This window comes from Dipodomys merriami, unplaced genomic scaffold, assembly GCF_024711535.1.
Source record: "Dipodomys merriami isolate MVZ:Mamm:240054 unplaced genomic scaffold, mDipMer1.0.p SCAF_59, whole genome shotgun sequence".
NCBI classification, from domain to species: Eukaryota; Metazoa; Chordata; class Mammalia; order Rodentia; family Heteromyidae; genus Dipodomys; species Dipodomys merriami.
The window spans coordinates 4,431,626-4,450,327 of record NW_027206168.1 but is presented as its reverse complement, the minus strand read 5'-3'; the positions used below and the strand labels follow the sequence as shown (position 1 = coordinate 4,450,327).

Genomic DNA, 18,702 nt, shown 5'->3' with positions numbered 1-18,702 from the left:
TGCCCCGCCCTTCCCATTCCCGCGGTCAGTCTCCCGGCCCCAGGGTCCCCACCTGTCCTCCACTCTCCCGTCTCAGCCCTCCTCCCCCCGCCCCTTATCTCAGGGCCGCTCCCTTCGGGGTTTTTCCAGCCTGGGGTGCAGACCAGAGGTCAAGCGATGGAGGGTGGGGAGCGCCGCCACGTGCCCGGGCGCAGCCCCACCCGAGTCAGCCAGTGACTCAATCTCGCGGCTGTCGAGGAACCCGGGCTCGGGGGGCGTCGGGGCCAGGGGCTGGGGTGGACAGGAAGAACGCTGGCGGACTCGCAGGAGCAGTGGAGTTGCCAGTCTTCCCCCGAAGGCGCTGCGGAACCCCGGCACCCTTCCCTCCACCCGGGCGCACCCCCCTGCCCCCCCCCACCCCGGTATCTGCACGGCCCTCCTCCACTCGGCGCCCCTCCCCCGAGGGACCGGAAGCGGCCAAGCCCCTCTGCAAAGAGCTCAAGGGGTGATCGGTTCACCCAACGCAGCCGCGCGAGCCTGCGGTCGCCGCCTCTCCCTCCAAAGCTGGGCTGCGAGCGAACCGATCACACACAAGTATTTAACAGAAGCTTGAAAAACCGAATGGGTACAAAGTAGACGGGACTTTCCTCTTTTTGAAAAAGTTGCCAACCTGGTCACTTTTTATTCTTCCGCCTCAAAAAATTAGTTCCGCCCGTCACGCCCTGCGAGCCCCGCAGCCCAGTGACCTCTGCAGAGAGAGCCTAGGGGCAAGGCCGGTGCCCCGCGCGCTGGCCCCGGGACGGACGCGGCCGGGCCGTGGGGCGAGGCCCGGGGTCGTAGCCCATCTAGAGAGGAGTAGGGATGAGCTCCCATGAGCCGATCTGTTCGTCTCGGGGACACACCCGGGGCCAGGTGTCCTGTGGGTACCATTAGGTCTGCAAAGGATCGGATAATGGTGTCCTTTTTATTTTTTTTCCCTCCAAATTCTCCTTTATTGTTTAAATAAGTAACAGTAAAAAAAAAAGTGCGGCGGCACACGCCGGCGCCCCTGCCTCTCCCTCTAGGCGGGAGAGACGTGTCCCAGGCCCGCCTTCCATCCCAGGAAAAGTCTAGATCCACCCGGCGCGGCGCGCTCCCGCGCAGCCGGCCGCCGGCCCCAACCGCCCCACGCGCCGTCCCTCCGGGTCCCGGCGCAGGCGCGGGCGCACGCGCCGCCGCCCGCCGTTCCTTCCCTCCGGCGGAGGTGGTGGGGGGGAGGAGTCGTTCCGTTTAACCCTGGGTTCCCCGAACTCTCAGATTTGCTCCTTGTTCAATTTGCATCTTGCTAGTTTCTTCCTCCTTTCTCATTCCTTCCTCCGGCTGCTTCTCTTCCTGTACCACCAAGTGTGGCTTGTATTCCCTATACGAAGTGAGGTGAGCCCCAAACCTTCGATCCGGCCCCCCTTCCTCCACCACCATGCGAGCTCTTTTACATAGCTTTCCATCGAACTCTGCACATTTTGCAAGGGGGGGGGGGAGGGATTTTTAAAATTGCATTTGCAAAAAGTTCGCTTTCTGGGCAGCCGGGGTGGGGGAGGGAAGGAGTGGGGAGCAGGCCCCGCCCCTACCGCCCATTGCAAATAAAAATCTAGTGGTGGGGGGGGGGAGGAGCAGGAAGTGGCGGTGCGAGGGCTGCTGCACAGCGAGCAGAGCCGCGGTCCGGACGGCAGCGCGTGCCCAGAGCTCCCGGCCTCCCCCCGCCCGCCAGCCCGAGCAGCCCGAGCCCAGCCTGCGGCCCCCTTGAAGCAGCGCCTAGAACAGCCCCACGAGCAGCGCCATGTCCGGGTGGAACGCCTACATCGACAACCTCATGGCGGACGGGACCTGTCAGGACGCGGCCATCGTAGGCTACAAGGACTCGCCCTCCGTCTGGGCCGCCGTCCCTGAGAAAACCTTCGTCAACATCACGGTACGGAGAGGCTGGCGCGGGCGGCGGCCCCGGCCGGGCGCGGACCCCCCCCCCCGGGGGGAGGGACGAGTGGGGGCGGGCGCGGCCTGAGCGAGGGCCCCGGAGGTCGTGGCCCGGCTCCTGCCCCGAGCGCGGCGCGGAAGGCGGCTGCATGTGAGCGGCTTCTTTTCGGGGGCTCCCCCCCCCAAGTCCCACGCCCCGGGTGGCGGCGCCCATCCCGCCTGCCACCCCTTCTGCGACGGGGCGTTACATCCGGGGCACACGCGGGGAGGGGCACGGCGCCCGGCGGCGGCCCACTTCCGCCTCCTCCCGGGAGGGCGGGCACGCGCCGCAGTGGTAACTGGGGGTTGTGATTGAGAAGGGATTTGGGGGCCCGTGGGTCTCCCGGGCCGCCAGCTCGCTCCCATCCACCATTGTTCCTCCCTCAGCGTGCGGGAGCCCCAGACGCGTGGCCTGAGGCCCTCGCCGGTCGTCCGTGGGCTCCTTGCCCCTCCCAGCTCCGTTAGGGAAGGCGAGGCCGCCGCGCGCGCGCACACACACACACACACACACACACACAAAACTCGTTGGCTTCCAGCATTCCTGCAAGTCCACTCCCGGAAGTCCCCTCACTCTCCCTTCCCGCCATCCGGCGGGGCCTGCTGCGGGGGGAACTTTGTGAGAAGTTCTGAGAGGGGAGAGTGAAGGCATGGGGCATGATTGCTTCTGTCTTCACCACCTCCCCAGGCCACACTGCCCGGAAGTGGGGAGGGGGAGGAAGTGGGGAGGGGGAGCGGAAGTTCAAATGGGGGGGAAGGGGATTTCCGGGCGGGAGGGTACCGGATATGGGGGCTTAGGGTGTAAGGGGGGAGGGGAGAAGGGTTCCCTGGGGTAACTAATGGAGAGCTGGCTCACCTGGTGTGTACCCACCCTCAGCCGCCCTCCCCTCCCCCGAAAACTTTTCCAACTTTAACGGAGAAAGCCCCCAGAGGTCGTCTTCTTCATCTAGAGGCACAGATACCTGGACCAAACTGTACTGTTACTTGGAGACCCAGGCGTCCAGGCCCCTAGCAACTCCTGCAGAACCTTTGACCAAATAAGGGCAAAGTTGCTTCTCCTGCCTCACCCGCCCCCTCCCTTCCCCTCTCCGCTTCTGCTTTTCCTGAAGGAGAGTTCTGAGCATCCAAAGGTTTTGCATCTCTCCTTACTGATTTTGAGCCTCACGAATTACCTCGTTTTGCTTTTCCTGTTAAAATTCCAACACCTAAAAGCCTCCAGGGCAATGTTACCTATCCCTCCCTGGTCCCATTTTCTAAGCTTTTATAGTATGTTCCTCAAATAACCTTGATAGGTAGAAGCCCTTGCCCCACTACCCCACTTTCCCCCACCCTTCCCAGGTTTCTAGCTCCCAGAGAAGTAGAAAGGCAGGAGAACAAGGTGGGAACCTTGATGGACTAACTTCATGGATGATTGATCCTCATCCCTCTTTTAACTAGTTGAAGTTGGTATCCTTTGAAGGAGGTGGGTTCTTAAAACATTCTTGGTGCATTGACCTCATGGATAAATGATTACTCTTCCAGCCAGCTGAAGTTGGTGTCCTGGTTGGCAAAGACCGGTCAAGTTTTTTTGTGAATGGGCTGACACTTGGGGGCCAGAAATGTTCTGTGATCCGGGATTCACTGCTACAAGACGGAGAATTCACCATGGATCTTCGTACCAAGAGTACTGGCGGAGCCCCTACCTTCAATGTCACTGTCACCATGACTGCCAAGAGTGAGTTTCTGACTCTCACCCCTCTAAGGTTGGAGATATCTATAATACTTCTTGCAGTCTTCTGAGTTCTCCCTAGTATGAAGAGTATCAGAACAGCATTCTACTCCCATTCTTCTTGCTAGATGCTAGAACCTTAGGTAGTTCCTTCAGTTCATAGTTCTTCGTCTTGTAATCTACTGCTGGTGGCTTTTGCCTGTAATCCTAACTATTCAGGAGGGCGAGATCTGAGGATCACAGTTCAAACCCAGACCTGGACAAGAAAGTCCATGAAGTTCTGTTTCCAATTAACCAGAAAAAAGCCAAAGTGGAGCTGTAGTTCAAGTGGTAGAGTGCTAGCCTTGAGCAAAAAAGCAAGGGACCAAGCCTAGGCCCTGAATTCAAGCCTCAGGATTGGCACATGCACAGATATTGCACAGCATTACTTCTTAAAAGTCCCTTAATTTTGTGAGCCTTGGGGGGGAGGGCAGTCTTGGGGCTTGAACTCGGCTTGGACACTGTCTCTGAGCTGCTTTTTGCTTTTGCTCAAGGCTAGGCACTCCACCACTTGAGCCATAGCTCCACTTCCGTTTTTCTGGTTATGTGGTACTGAGGAATTGAGCACAGGGCTTCAAACATGCTAGGAAGCACTCTACTACTGCCATTGTCTTGGAACTGGTAGATTCCTCAGATTCTAGGTCATTTAATTCTGGGCTGAGTTTTGTCGGTTCCTCTACAGCCATTCCTAGCATGAATTGTCTGTGAGCCTTTGACCCTTGAATTTTAGCTTGTTCCACTCCAATCTTTAAGCTTGATTTTCTTTTTGAAAAGCCCTATTGTTGCAGGATGAATGACAGCCTGCCTGTGGGGGGGAGGGGGGCCATGAGGTTAGGTTACAGCCCCCAGGGCTGGACAGCTGCTGAACAGCTGGCAGGGGGTTGAATTGTGACACCTGGGTCCTAGCTTCCTTTCTCTTTTCTCTATAGCGCTAGTCCTGCTGATGGGCAAAGAAGGTGTCCATGGCGGTTTGATCAACAAGAAATGTTATGAAATGGCCTCCCACCTTCGGCGTTCCCAGTACTGACCTCGTCCATCCTCTTCCCCCACCACCACTCCCCACAGCTTTTGCACCCCCCCTCCCTTCCCATACACACACATATACCATTTTTATTTTTGGGCCATTACCCAATATCCCTTATTGCTGCCAAAACCACATGGGCTGGGGGCAGGGGCTGGATGGACAGATTCCCCCCCCTACCCATCCCCCTCCTGTGTGTGGTTGGAAAACTTTTTGGTTTTTTTTTTTTTTTCTGAATAAAAAAGGATTCTACTAATAAGGTGCTGTGTGGTTTGAATTTGGGTGTCATAATAGGCACTGCAATCTGCCTTAGTTCCTGTTTGGGGTTGAAGCACTCATCTAGGTAGTTTTGTCTCCATATCCAGACCAAAGGTCCTAATGTCTTTTTTTAAAAACTGGTCACCACGTCCTCATCATGACTAAAAAAGCATCTAACTCAAGCATGTTTGGCCAGGGCACCTAGTCCCTCTACTTACTCTAGTCCTAGGTAGATAATGCAATAGAGCCACCCAGACCAGAGCCTGGATCCAAGCCTGTGGGCAAGGCAGGGCAAGTTGAGTCATCTTTATGTGTGGGCGGGGCTCCCTTTTCTGAGTCACACATAGCAAATGTTGCTGGGCTGTCCCCAGGACTCCCTTATCCCTTCCATACTCCTGTGTGAAAATGACCTTTTCTTAATCCAGAAAAACAACTTTATTAACCCAGGTGAGGACCCAGTTCCTTGCCCCCTTACCCCAACTGCCTTAAAATGACGGGGCTGGGTAAGAAGCTTGGGGATGGAAATTTACCCTATTCCCTAACATAGACTGAAGGAACATGGCCAGTGTAGGAAAGAGGTGCTAAGTGTGAGACTTTAGGCTAGAATGGCAGATGAGGGAGAGGAGAAAGAAGGAGAAGGTGGGGGTTCTGTTGATGGCCCAGGGAAAACCAAAGGCGCTGGGGCTAGAGAGCCAAAGGAGGCAGGGAGAGTGGGACTGGAGCCCAGGAGTGGGGTTCGCTCTGAGGCAGGGTGGTCCCTTGGCTCCCCTTCCTCATCACCCTCCTCATGGCCTTGATTTTCTTCCTCCTGCTCCTCATCCCCAGGGCCCCGATGAACTGGCTGCTTGCAGATGGGGCAAGTCTTCCGGGTTTGAGTAAGCCAGGGGTCCACACAGCGGCTGTGATAGGCTGTGGAGAAGAATGTGTGAAGCACCAGGCTGGTGGCAACTGGTGGGGTGGGGGCACAAGTACAATCAATGAACGTCTCACCCACCATGAGCACAGGGGAGTACACGCAGCTTGTCCCCATCTTCATATTCATCCAAGCAGATGGCACAAACATCATACTGGTCTCCTACAGAAGAAAGGAATCTCTTCCTTCATTGAACCATTCTGAACCAGAGTGGCTTAAGAACTTACTCTGGTAGACTTATGGAAGAACTAAGATGACCAGGCAGGGAAGTAGGACAAGGCCAGGGCAGGACACTGAACAATGGGGCAGAAGGGGACAAGCAAAGCAGAGGTAAGAAGGGAAGTGGGTTTTGGGGGAAGTGAGGGTGGAGATCAGTGGGAGGAGCGGAAATGCGGGGGGCAAGGCTCCTGATATAGCCTTATATGGACATCGGAGGCTGTGGAGCCAAAAGACCCTGTCTTTCACCGGTTTCTTTGAATGTTCCACATGCCTTCCATCCTTCTGCTCTCTACCTCATTTATACACAAGGCCTAGCCCTCGAACTACTTTCCTTGGTCATAATTGGTTTCTGTCTACCTGCTCTCATATCCTCTTTGTATTTGTGGAGAAAAAAAAATGGCATCTCAAGATGACATCTCTGCCATCTTTTTTTTTTTTTTGGATCGGTCGTGGGGCTTGAACTCTAGGCTTGGATGCTGTCCCTGTGCTCTTCAGCTCAAGGCGAGCGCTCTACCCCTTGAGCCACAGCACCACTCCCCTCTGCCATCTTTGTACCCCTTAACTGCTTGGGCTCAAGCTCCTTCAGAACTAGATAAGCAGTGCTCTTCCTTCCTGTACCCTTACCCTTTTGATAGTCATGGGTAGGAATCTGTTTCAATTGCTCTTTGGTAAGCCGATTCCGTTGAAGCCGTTTCCGGTGCTGGATACAACGAACTATCTGGGAGAAGAGGGAATTGGATATTCCAGGCTTAGAGAACAAAACAGAAAAATTCAGTACACCCTCCCCTTCCCATATACCCCCATTCTCAGATCCAGTCTGACCTTAGCCCCAGCTCTCCAGATGCACAGAGCCACTCACCATTACTGTTCCCATGGCCAAAACCAGCAGTCCTACTATCCCAGTGAAAGGAATGAGGTAATAGCCTAAAGGGAAGCTATTGTCTGGAACCAGAAGTACCCGAGCCCTGAAGAAAGGAAGACCAGTCTCAAGGAAGGCAAGAAAAGGCAACTGGCTCTGGACAAGACTCATTTATGAAAAAGGAAGTGGGAAGGAGGGCAAGAGTTATGGGAGGATTGATCCAAGACCCAGTTTTGGGGGGAGGGGGGGGCACAGTGAGGCTGCCAGGTTGGCACAGAATTGAAGAGAGGTATGGAAGCATATATCCTACCCCTTCTCGTAGACAAAGAGGGCACGCAGGTACTCGGCACTTCTTTCTCCAATAAAGACAGATGGGATCCAGATCTGCTGCTGGATTTCCTCTGCAGGGATCAGGACATTACATGGGATCTCAACTTACTCATCCTTTGGGGACCTGGCATTTGGCACTTTTTATCCATTCCATACAAAGGTCTGTAAGCCTTCAGACCTCCCACTAGCTCCAGATCTAAATGCTACTGAAAACCCAGCTGCCCAGACCTCCAACTTACCACTATTCCACACCATGTTGAGAAGTTCGTTGGAATTTACATTGTGTACCACTGCTGCGCCATATCCAGCTTTCTGTGCATTTAGGACCTAAGGGGACAAAAGAGCCATCATGAACCCTTTCTCTTCATGCCTGGTCCTATTGTTTGCCCTCAAGTTCCCAGCTCCCACTCCACATTCAGCAACCTTGAGGTCAAAGTTGCAGTCGAATCTTCGAAGCAGTGCAATAAAGACTGACCCATTGACCGGGGCTGGGGGCGGTGGGGCAATAGGACTGCAGGCATTTTCTGGATGAGCCTCCACAAGGAACCCCTGGGGGGACAAGCAAACAGTTTAGTTTTCTCCCTAGATTCTTCCTGCAGGGCCTACTAGCACAGCACCTCACCCACCATCTGCACACACTATTCTCATTACTTTTCCACCTTTTCCCCATACATCTTCTCTTTGCCTCCCATAGATGCAATTAAAACAAACAATATCCCTTCATCAAACTTTCCCCATCATTCTTTTCCTCAGATGAGCTTCCCTATAACCCACACTCCAGGCTAATACATTCCTGCCTCTAATTTCCTACTGATTTTAATTACGTTCTTGAATCCATGTGCGAGTTTTCCGCAAGTTCTTTCACATTTCCCTCTCCAGTAAACACACGACCCACTCATCTCACCTGTTTTCCAATTTCCAATTTCACAAATTACTAACATATAAGACCCAACTGAGTTCTTGCTTTGCGGTAGCCTCTGTGAAGTAGTACAGTATTGCTTATCCAATTCATGCTCATTCACAATAGTTCTAAAATTGTACTTTTTTTTTGGTCCGTCGTGGGGCTTGAACTCTGGGCCTGGGCGCTGTCCCTCAGCTCTTCAGCTCAAGGCAATCGCTCTACCACTTGAGCCACAGCGCCACTTCCAGTTTTTTTAGTGGCTTATTGGAGATAAGAGTCTCACAGACTTTCCTGCCCGGGCTGGCTTTGAACTGTGATCCTCAGATCTGAGCCTCTGGAGTAGCTAGGATTGCAGGCATGAGCCACCAGCGCCCAGCTGTCATCTTATTTTTTTATCTTATTTTATAGTTAGAAAAAAATCTTAAAAGATTAAGAGACTTCCATATAGTCAATAACTTGCTCCAAAGACTACTGAAAAGCTATATCCCTATCTACTTTATCTCATTCATAAACTCAAAAGAGAGTTTCAGAGGGGACTTTGCTACCTCTAGGTTCTGAGTTCCATTAGACATGTTCACGTACTTGGCTGTGTGTGGAGGGAGGGGCGAGGAGGACTGTGCCAAGGATTTAATGTAGAACCTTACACAAGCTAGGCAAGTCTCTACCACTAAGCCACATCCCTAGGTTTTTGTCGTTGTTGTGTCGATCATGGGGCTTGAACTCTGGGCCTGGGTGTTGTCCCTGAGCTCCTCAGCTCTTTACCACTTGAGCCACAGCACCACTTCCGGTTTTCTGGAGGTTAATTGGAGATGACACTCTCGGATTTTCCTGCCAGTGCTGGCTTAGAACCGTGATCATCAGATCTCAGCTCCTGAGTAGCTAGGATTACACGAATGAGCCACCAGCATCCGGCCTCCTAGGCTAGTTCTTAACATGATTTTTCCTACCTCCTAGGCTAGTTCTTAACATGATTTTTCCTACCTCCGGTTTCACCCAGGGCATGTCCTAGGATAAAGTACATGGAGGAAATAGGAAAAAGGGAAGAGAAGTCACCTGGAGTCCCTCTTGGCTCAAGGCAGCTCCAAATAATGCCGGGAGGTCTGCAAAGTCCATGCTGGCATTGTGTTCCGAGGTCTGCAGACAAAAGAGGGACAAGGGCTGGGAATGTGGCTGGTGGTAGAGTGCTTGCCTAGCATGCATGAAGCCCTGGGTTCGATTCCTCAGTCCACACAGAAAAAGCCAGAAGTGGATCTGTGTCTCAAGTGGTAGAGTGCTAGCCTTTGAGCAAAAAGCAGCTCAAGGACAGTACCCAGGCCGAGTCCAAGCCCCAGGACTGACAGAGAGGGAGAGAGGAAGAGGGCGGGGGAGAGGGAGGGAGGGAGGGAGAGAGAAGGAGAGGAAAAAGAGAAAGTCCGCATACGCATTCAGCCTGCAAACCCTCCTTCCCTGCCCTTCCCCTTCCTCCCCTCAGACTCACCGCTCGAATGAGCCCCCGGATGGGGGATGCTCCCCACAGCACAGTGGCCACAACCACAGGAAGCGGGAAGGCTGCAGAGTGCATGACAGCAAGAGGAGAAGGGCTGGGGAAGTCGCGTGCTGATAGCAGGAGCAGAAACAGAGCTCTCGGACCCTCCTTCAGGATCCTAGGGGTCTAACCACCCCTAGGGCCCCCTTCTCAGCTACATGGGGGCGCCGGGGGAGGAGCCCCGACTCGGGGAGATATCCAATTCGTGTAGTGGGACTGGGAAGGAGACTTAGGTAAGTGGGTTCTTTCTAGTATGGAAATAAAACAGAAAAGGATCGGAGGCAAACACAGGTGACAGAAACTTCCGAGAGGGGCCGGGGGGAGGAAAGCACAAGGAGGAATGACTTCCGGCCAGGTGGGTCGTCTTCCTATCCCCGGGAAAAGGGTTTCCGGTAAAGTCAGGCCGCTTCCAACACTGGATGCTCAAGACGAAGGACTTCCGGTCCTGAAAGGCCGGTTAAAAGACATGTGAGGGATGGAAGGAGAGCCTGTAAAGTGAAGGGAGCACCAGTACCCAGAAGACAACCTAATGGTTTCCTTTTATTGCCCGAGATTCTGGAGCTGCCCTGTTTACAAACCTCTGATCCTCCGTCTAGCCGCCGCCGTACCTCCAAATATCGCGAGAGTGCTTGGCCCTCCTCCCACGCGCCCCTCCCCTGCATCGGAAAGCTTGTGGCCTTTATCGCGAGAGACTTCCTAAGTCCAGCTAGTCTGACTCACTGGCTCTCGCGAGACTTTCAAACAAACTATTTTCCCGCGATTCCTATTCGGTAAAAACTGCGTCCACACTTCTGCTTTCTAAATCGGCCACACCCCTTCCCTCATGCACCCTTCAAGCTCCACCCTCGGCCACGCCCATTCCCAGGCGCCTTTGCGCTGCGCGCCTGCGCCGGCACCAGCTTCCAGCCGGGGCTGGACCTGAATGCCGGAGGGGCTCGCGCGCGCGCGCCCTCGCTCTGTGGCGCGCTCGGTGTCACCTTGGGCGCGAGCGGGGCCGCGCGCGTACGGGACCCGAAGCCGGGGACCTTTGAGTGGCGATGGCGGCGACGGCGAATGCCGGGATTCGCGGGGTGGACGGGAAGCCCCGTACCTCCCCTAAGTCCGTCAAGTTCCTGTTTGGGGGCCTGGCCGGGTAAGCTCAGGCCCCAAGGGTGGGAAAGGAGGAGGAAGGGACTGGCGCTAGCACCCGGGCCCGCTTCATCTCGGAATGTTTTTCGGTGAACTGAGCCTGCACTGGGTTCAGTTGAGCTCCAGTCGTATTGCAGGAGCTTTGATGGGCAGCCAGGATCTTTTCTCCCATTGCAAGTCCTTATTGGGCTGCATTCAGGTTTTATTGCACGACCCTCACCGGGCTAAACACCTGAGTTTTCCAGTCCACCAGTTTGACTCTGCTTGGCCGGCTGGGGTGTTTGGGACTATCTAGCTTGCTGAGATTCCATGTCATTAAACGATTCATTAAATAATAACTTCAGGGTCCCAGGCCATGGATGCTCCCTCTACCCGCTTGGTGGTACCTGTTCACCGCTTGACCTTCGTGGAACTGCCTAAATCGCTTTCATTGCATGGACCCTATTGGACAACTATACCTCTCAGGCATATTTCTCTTGCTGCCCACACTCTTACACACATGTACACCAGCAGGCCCTGACCTTTGTAACTTCTTGCTGCCCGGCTTAAGCAGGCATTAGTAGATCTGAAACAACTGACCTCTTGCTCTATTCCTTTCTTCCCCCAGGATGGGAGCTACAGTTTTTGTGCAACCCTTGGACTTGGTGAAGAACCGGATGCAGCTGAGTGGAGAAGGCGCCAAAACTCGAGAATACAAAACCAGTTTCCATGCCCTCACCAGCATCCTGAAGGCTGAGGGTCTGAAGGGCATTTACACTGGGTACTGGAGCCCCAGGTTGGGAGGGAGGGTATGTGGTGTGTTGTTGGCAAGTCCAGACCTTGGCCCTGACATATTGATCCCTTTGCTTTCCAGGTTGTCAGCTGGCCTGCTTCGCCAGGCCACCTACACCACTACCCGCCTCGGCATCTATACTGTGCTGTTTGAGCGCCTGACTGGGGCAGATGGTACACCCCCTGGCTTTCTGCTGAAGGCCCTGATTGGCATGACTGCAGGTGCAACTGGTGCATTTGTGGGAACACCAGCTGAGGTAGCTCTTATCCGCATGACTGCTGATGGCCGGTGAGTTCCAGGTCTGAGCCTAACCCCAGCCCCATTTCTGCAATCTAAAAATGAAAGGACCAGTTTGTTTTGTTGTTGTTGGCATTGTTTTCATCTCAGGCCTAGAACAGAGCATTTGTCTGTTCAGGCCTCTCTGTCTTTGTTGTTGTGGGCTGACCTGATCTTGGTCTCTTCCTGCCCCGATACCAGGCTTCCAGCTGACCAGCGTCGTGGCTACAAAAATGTGTTTAATGCCCTGATTCGAATTGCCCGGGAAGAGGGAGTCCCCACACTCTGGCGGGTGAGTGAAGGGAGTAGGGATTTGGGGGATGTGTGGTCATGTCTTTGACATTTTTTACTCTTCCATTTGCTCACTCCCAGGGTTGCATCCCTACCATGGCTCGGGCTGTTGTTGTCAATGCTGCCCAGCTTGCCTCGTACTCCCAATCCAAGCAGTTCTTGTTGGACTCAGGTAAGACCCCAAACTGGCCCTCAGCTCCCCGTCTGCCCTGGGTTACTGCTGAGCTGAATATCACCTTCTGAGCTGAATATCACCCCTCCCCCAACACTTCTCCCCCACAGGCTACTTCTCTGACAATATCCTGTGTCACTTCTGTGCAAGCATGATCAGTGGCCTTGTCACTACTGCCGCCTCCATGCCTGTGGACATTGTCAAGACCCGGTGAGTGTTCAGGCCCGGGCTTGGAGTGGAATAGGAGCGCTTTTGGTTTCTCATGCCCCTTTGTCCTCTCCTGCAGGATCCAGAATATGAGAATGATTGACGGGAAGCCAGAATACAAGAATGGGCTGGTGAGGAAACAGGGCAGAAGGAACTTGGGGTGGAGGGTCCCATGCCCTGGGAGGGCTCTGAGGGTAACCGGGTAAAGAGATGGAGTCCTAAAAACCAAGTCCTAGCCCCAGCACCCTGCCTGCCTGTCTGTCTAGGATGTGCTGATGAAGGTCATCCGCTATGAGGGTTTCTTCAGCCTGTGGAAGGGCTTCACACCATATTATGCCCGCCTGGGCCCCCACACTGTCCTCACCTTCATCTTCTTGGAACAGATGAACAAGGCCTACAAGCGTCTCTTCCTCAGTGGCTGAGGTGGCAGAGGTCCTGGAGCCAGTGTGCTGGAGCTTCCAATCACCACTGCTCCAGGGGGCCTGGTCTCTGCTGCCCCCAGCCCCTCTATTTATTTTCCCTCCAGTGTAGTTCTCTCCTTTGCGGTAAAGGACTTCAATCTGTTCTACTCTCTGTTACAGCTTGCCCTGCTTGGCCTGATTCTATGATCACTGTGTCCCTGGTTGTTTCTTGGGGGAAGCTGGGAAACTCCCTGAGGATTTCTAGTTCCTTTTTGGGTATATCTCAGGGCACACAGGAAAGCAGATCTTGCTTCTCAGTGGGGAAACCAAGGTAGAACTGAGTTGAGAGAGAACAGAAGCTATCTGGATGGTCAAGAGAGTCCACGGTGGGAGAATCTGGCCTCTCCTCCCACTCACTGAAGACCTAATTAATAAATTGAATTGGTGACACCGCCCTCAAATCTCGGACAGTTGTGGGAGTTCAGGGCGGGGAGGAGACTGGACAAAGAAGCTGATGTCCCTGGAAAACAGGAACTGGAGATTTTAAGAAAAAATGATTAAAGAAAAAGCACCTGCTGGTTTTATGAAAATGCTATGTAAATCAGTCATGCTCCAACAGCTGACAGGGCAGAGCTGAAAACTCCAGGCCCCATGCTACCCCCAAGCCACTTGCCCAAGAATGCAGCCAGCACACAAATCATCTGACACAGTCCCCAGAAAAGCCTCTGGGATTGAGTGACCGTCTTTGCAGCCTTAAGAGGGAGGGGATAAAGGGATAAAGAGGCTGAGTCAGGCTTGTAGGCTGGAGCCACACGGGTGGGGCTGGGGGTGAGGTGGGCCCCAGAGCCAGATTCCAGGATTGAGGGAAGGAAGACTTGGGCTGTGACTGCCTTATCCACATCTTGAAAAGTGGATTCCCCAGGCTCTCCCCTCAAGGAGCTGACAAACGTCTTAGCCCCTAAAGGGGAATGGCAAGGTCAATCCAAAAGGAGTACTGGCAGCCTGAGGGCTGCCTGCCAGTCCAGAGGACAGGCAGGCAGCAGGTGAGAGCTTTTCCCCTTGGCAGAGCCTAACAAGACTCCGCAAGAAGTAGAACTCAGACTCTTCTTACCCCTGTTTCTGCTTCTTTTATTTACTTATTTTTTTGGTACCAGTACTGGGGGTTGAGCTCAAGGACCAGGTACTGTCTGCCTTATTTACTCTAGGTTGGCACTCTACTACTTCAGCTACGCCTCCACTTTCCACTTTTAACTGGTTGTAAGAGTTTCCCAGACTTTCTGCCCAAACTAGCTTTGAACTGTGATCTTCAGATCTCAGCCTCCTGAGTAGCTAGGATCACAGGTGTGAGCCACTGACATCCAGCCCTGCCTCACACCATACCCTGCCATGGTTACTTTGAGACACATCAAGCCTGGACCTTATCCTTAAGAGAAACAACTGGAGTTGTGGGGATGTGGGAGAGGGGGTGGCGATGGGTCTTGCTCTCAGCCTAGTATAGGAGGAGAAACTTGCACACAGTGACAGTTGGACAGGTTGATAAGGTGGACAGAGGTAGAAAATTGGGTAGAATGAGGGCGAAAGCTCAGAGAGGGAACATTGCTGGAGGCAGTGATTTGTGAAGTGTTTACAGTGGTTCATGCACAGATGGGAGATGAAGCTGGACTGATAAAGGGAATCAGTGTCTAGAAGTCCTTGATTGCTGAGTTCAAGAGTATCTTCTAGGGAGCTGGGAAGGTGGCTCAGTGGTAGAGTGCTTGCCTTGCATGCATGAGGCCCTGGGTTTGATTCCTCAGTACCGCATAAGCAGAAAAAGTCAGAAGTGGCGCTGTGGCTCAAGTGGTAGGGCACTAGCCTTAAGCTGAAGAGTTGAGGGACAGCGTTCAGGCCCCACAACCAACCAAAATAATAATAAAAATGTCAGGCTGGGAACGGGGCTCAGTGGTAGAGCGCTTGCCTTGCATACTGGATCCCCTCCTCCCCACCCCCACCCCCCCAAAAAAATGTCCTCTACCTGGAGAAGCATTCAATGTAGGACAGAAATTCTGTCAGGGTCTCAGATTAAGAAGACCCTTCCAGAGCCACTTAGAGGAAGGGATCTCAGAAAGATGGCAGTCTTCACTCCCATTTTCTGGCCCCAAGTCCTGGCTTGGGCTGAGACTTGAAGGCCTCATGGATGTGGCTAGCAAATGGCAGAATCAGGAGTAAAGGAACCCATTTACCTGTGTTTTGGCTTTAATGGTTTAAAAAAAAAAAAAAAACAACCTGAGACTTCTGATTGATCTAGATGAGATACTGGTAGACCACACCTCCCCCTGTACAGTGAGCAGGGCTGTGTTCCCAGTTCTGAGGCTCTAGGCACCCACCATTCTCACTAGCACTGTAGGCTACCAGCAGGTAGGCCTTAGCAATGCTTCTTAACTCTCCAGACTGTTAGAGAGCTCATGCTTGGGCCTTTCAGGAGAGGAGCCATCCTAGGCAGGAGAAAGGGCCCTATGTGTGGAGTTGGTTGGAAATTTTGGACTAAGGAGCAGTTGGAACTTCGGATTTATTGTTTTTGCTATTATTACTATTATTTTGGCAGATTAGGGTTTGAACTTGAACTCAGCCTGCCACTGAATCATGCTTCCAGCCCCCCCCCCCTTTTTTTTGCTCTGGTTATTTTCCATGTAGAGTCTTGCTGTCTACCCTGACATATGTTAGGGCCATGATCTACCTACTTTAGGCTTCCTGATAAAAAGTAGGACAACTGGCATGCACCACCAAGCCCAGCCCTCAATCAAAAAGAATCTCCCAACCTTTTTATGTCCAGGCTGGCCTCAAACAGATCCAGTCTCAACTTCCCAAGTAGCTAGGATTACAAGTGTGAGCCTCCAGTGCCCAGGTGGTACCTTGAGAAATCATAACAGGTTTCCTAGTCACTTCATCAAAACAAATGTTTAATTTTGTAAATTATTTTTATTATACAAGTAGTATACAATGATGGTGGAAACTAGAAAATGCTAAGCAGGGGTGGGAGGGGAGAAACATAGTTTAAGACACTTGGAAGTAATCAGTGCTCACCTCTACAAATCACTTTCCAAATTGTCTTCTACATGTGGATACCTGTGGTTTAGTTACTCTTTCTTAAATTCTTTCCCAAAGTGATGGCAGTAGTCATGTGGCCTGGTAACCTTGCCTTCACTCCCACGCAGCAAAGGGATCGTGGTTCTGTGATCCTGCCAACCCCATTGTCACACTAACCCTCCCAATTTATGGGGTCTAGGTTCATATGCCCAGTTGTGAAGAGTGGGCTTTGGAGTTTTAAAAATAATTATTAAGACCTCCCTGTGGCTCTGTGTGCCTTAGCCAGACACCAATAGGAGAACCCATCAGAGTTTTTCCCAAGGTCCCCCAAAGCCCTGGCCTTTAGAGACTATGACCAGAATACCTAATGCCCACTCTGCCCAGCAGATCCTCACCACGACCCTGACTCAGGGCTGAGGGCCGCCGTCCTGGTACCAGAGGACCTATCCGGCCATTTGGCCTTACCCACAGGAAGAGGCTGGAACGGAAAGTAGGGAGTGCCCCTTGAAGGAAGAGCAGCCAGGCTCTGGGCACCGCCACCTGTCTGCCCCTCTGTATTTCCACGTGGGTAGTCTGTGTGGCTGGGGCCAGGTCAGGATCCAAAACGTGTGGTTTCACATGCCAGACCCAGGTCAGCAGGCAGATGAGGACCACAGAGGCAAGTGAGAGCCAGACGAGACCCAGGATGTAGAAGACGATGGAGAGGAGGCAGCAGGCATGAGCGGGGAGGAAAGGGTCCTCCCTAGAGCTGTCATAATTCCCTTGAGCCGCCACCCAACGGGGCTCTGGGAGGTGGATTGTGTGGATGGGCTCTGCAGCATTAGTGAATGAAGTAAGTTCTGTGGGAAAGGATTGTTTTGGAGTGGTCAGAGTTGTGGTGGGATCTGGGGTAGTTGGGACTGAGGTAGGTTCTGGGGTGGTTGTGGTAGTGGTGGGTTCCGGGGTGGTCTGGGTGGTGGTGGGTTCCGGGGTGGTCGGGGTGGTGGTGGGCTCTGGGGTGGTCGGGGTGGTGGTAGGCTCTGGGGTGGTCTGGGTGGTGGTAGACTCCAGGGTGATCGGTGTGGTGGTCGGCTCTGTGGTGGTCGCGGTGGTGGTGGGCTCCTGGGTGATTGGGGTGGTGGTAGACTCTGGGGTGGTTGCGGTGGTAGTGGGTTCTGGGGTCGTGGTGGATTCAGTAGAAAGTTCTAGAATTTTGGAGAAGGCAGTAGGTCCCATGGTCATCAGGAAGGCAGAGGACTGTGACAGCCGTCCGGCTGGGAATGTGCTCAGTTTCTCGGTGGATTCTTGGGTTGAAGGCAAAGAGAACATTTTTCTGTCTGGAGCAGCAGTGGACTCCGAGTAGAGGCCCCAGGGGGTTGTGTGGGCCTTGGCGTAGGTAGAGAACTTGACCACGATCCTGGTGGCATGGATGGGGTCACTCCTAGAGACATCCTCATAGTCATCGTAGATCGTATCATCCCCGTCACCGGGGACAGGGCAGTCCTTCCCTGGGTAGGTATAGATGGGTGTGCCGCCCAAATTGGCACAACGTACACTTGCCACATTGGGGGTCATGGCCTTGACGTCCACACCCTCCTTCCACAAGTAGACATTGTTGGCATTGTCCTGCAGCCAGCGTCGGAAATAGAGGATCTCGCAGTCACAGAACCAGGAGTTGCTGTGGAGAAAAACAAAAGGCAGTGTGAGCTTCCCAAAGAAGCCCTTGGGTATGGTGCGGAGCCAGTTCCCCTGAAGGTAGAGGGTGTCAAGCTCCTCCAGCCTCTCCAGGAGCCCTAGAGGCAGCTCCTGGAGTCTGTTGTTGGACAGATTGAGCTTTTCCAGTCTGGTTGTGGATATCAGGAGGCCGGGGGACAAGGACTCCAGGTTGTTATCCTGCAGGCAGAGATATTGGAGTTGGCTGAGGCCATCCAGGACATCAGGAGACAAGGAATTGAGCTGGTTGAAGGAGACATCCAAGCTGGTAAGTGCAGGCAGTGCGCGCCCCAGGGTGGGGAGGCTTTTCAGCTTATTGTGAGAGAGATCCAGTTTCTTTAACAATGGCAGTGTGGTCCCATCAGTCTGCAGGGTGGACAGCTCACTGTGATCCAGGTACAGCTCAGTGAGCTGAGTGAAATGCACCACCAATGCCAAGGAGAAGGTTTCCAGGTGGTTCTTGCCCAGATGGAGGATGCTTGTGTCTGTTGGCAGGTCGGCAGGCAGGGCTTTCAGCTTCCTGTTGTCACAGTTCACCTCCAGCTGACTGCTCACTTTGGAGACTTCGCACACGGGGTGGGAGCGTAGGAGGCTCGGCAGCAGGACCAGCACGAAGAGGAGAGACATGGGGACCTATGGACAAGAGGAACTTGAACAGATGTCCCATCAGCCCTTGGCAATGCTCCTCCATTGCCCCCCTACTCCTGTAGCTCCTAGTATTCTTCAGAAACTCCTGTTTCCACACTTCTCAACCTCCTAAACTTATTTACAAAGCCTAAACTACCATCTCCAGGTTCTTGGCCTCTTAATACCACGCACCCCCCTCCCCCCCACTGCCCTCACCCCCGCCCAACACACAAGGATCTTCCTCCTTCCCCAATTCCAGCCCTAGCATACAGGCATGCAGAAAGACCTCCAGAGGCTCCAAGCTGCTTCCAGGGTATGACTTGATCCTTTACTCT

At 53.4% G+C, this 18,702-nt stretch overlaps 4 protein-coding genes across 4 annotated transcripts; 2 read left to right on the top strand and 2 right to left on the bottom strand.

Moving 5' to 3' along the window:
• The first annotated feature begins 1,666 nt into the window (after positions 1-1,666).
• Pfn1 (profilin 1) lies at positions 1,667-4,992 on the top strand. Its single transcript, XM_070001656.1, has 3 exons — positions 1,667-1,927; positions 3,487-3,679; positions 4,642-4,992. Exons 1-3 carry the CDS (start codon positions 1,796-1,798, stop codon positions 4,737-4,739), a joined length of 423 nt encoding a protein of 140 aa, XP_069857757.1. The 5' UTR covers positions 1,667-1,795; the 3' UTR covers positions 4,740-4,992.
• Positions 4,993-5,402: 410 nt separating this feature from the next.
• Positions 5,403-10,411, bottom strand: Rnf167 (ring finger protein 167). The gene is made up of 10 exons (XM_070001655.1): positions 10,317-10,411; positions 9,691-10,183; positions 9,267-9,347; positions 7,736-7,861; positions 7,552-7,639; positions 7,293-7,383; positions 6,983-7,088; positions 6,748-6,841; positions 5,986-6,066; positions 5,403-5,900 (listed from the first exon to the last, which is right to left on the bottom strand). Exons 2-10 carry the CDS (start codon positions 9,772-9,774, stop codon positions 5,587-5,589), a joined length of 1,065 nt encoding a protein of 354 aa, XP_069857756.1. The 5' UTR covers positions 9,775-10,183; positions 10,317-10,411; the 3' UTR covers positions 5,403-5,586.
• A 228-nt stretch (positions 10,412-10,639) lies between these two features.
• Positions 10,640-13,446, top strand: Slc25a11 (solute carrier family 25 member 11). Its single transcript, XM_070001654.1, has 8 exons — positions 10,640-10,870; positions 11,474-11,626; positions 11,720-11,926; positions 12,116-12,206; positions 12,287-12,377; positions 12,488-12,587; positions 12,664-12,715; positions 12,851-13,446. The coding sequence occupies exons 1-8, from the start codon at positions 10,776-10,778 to the stop codon at positions 13,004-13,006; spliced, it is 945 nt and encodes a 314-aa protein (XP_069857755.1). The 5' UTR covers positions 10,640-10,775; the 3' UTR covers positions 13,007-13,446.
• A 2,514-nt stretch (positions 13,447-15,960) lies between these two features.
• On the bottom strand, positions 15,961-18,367 carry Gp1ba (glycoprotein Ib platelet subunit alpha). Its single transcript, XM_070001389.1, has one exon. The coding sequence runs from the start codon at positions 18,365-18,367 to the stop codon at positions 16,391-16,393; it is 1,977 nt and encodes a 658-aa protein (XP_069857490.1). The 3' UTR covers positions 15,961-16,390.
• Positions 18,368-18,702: the final 335 nt, after the last annotated feature.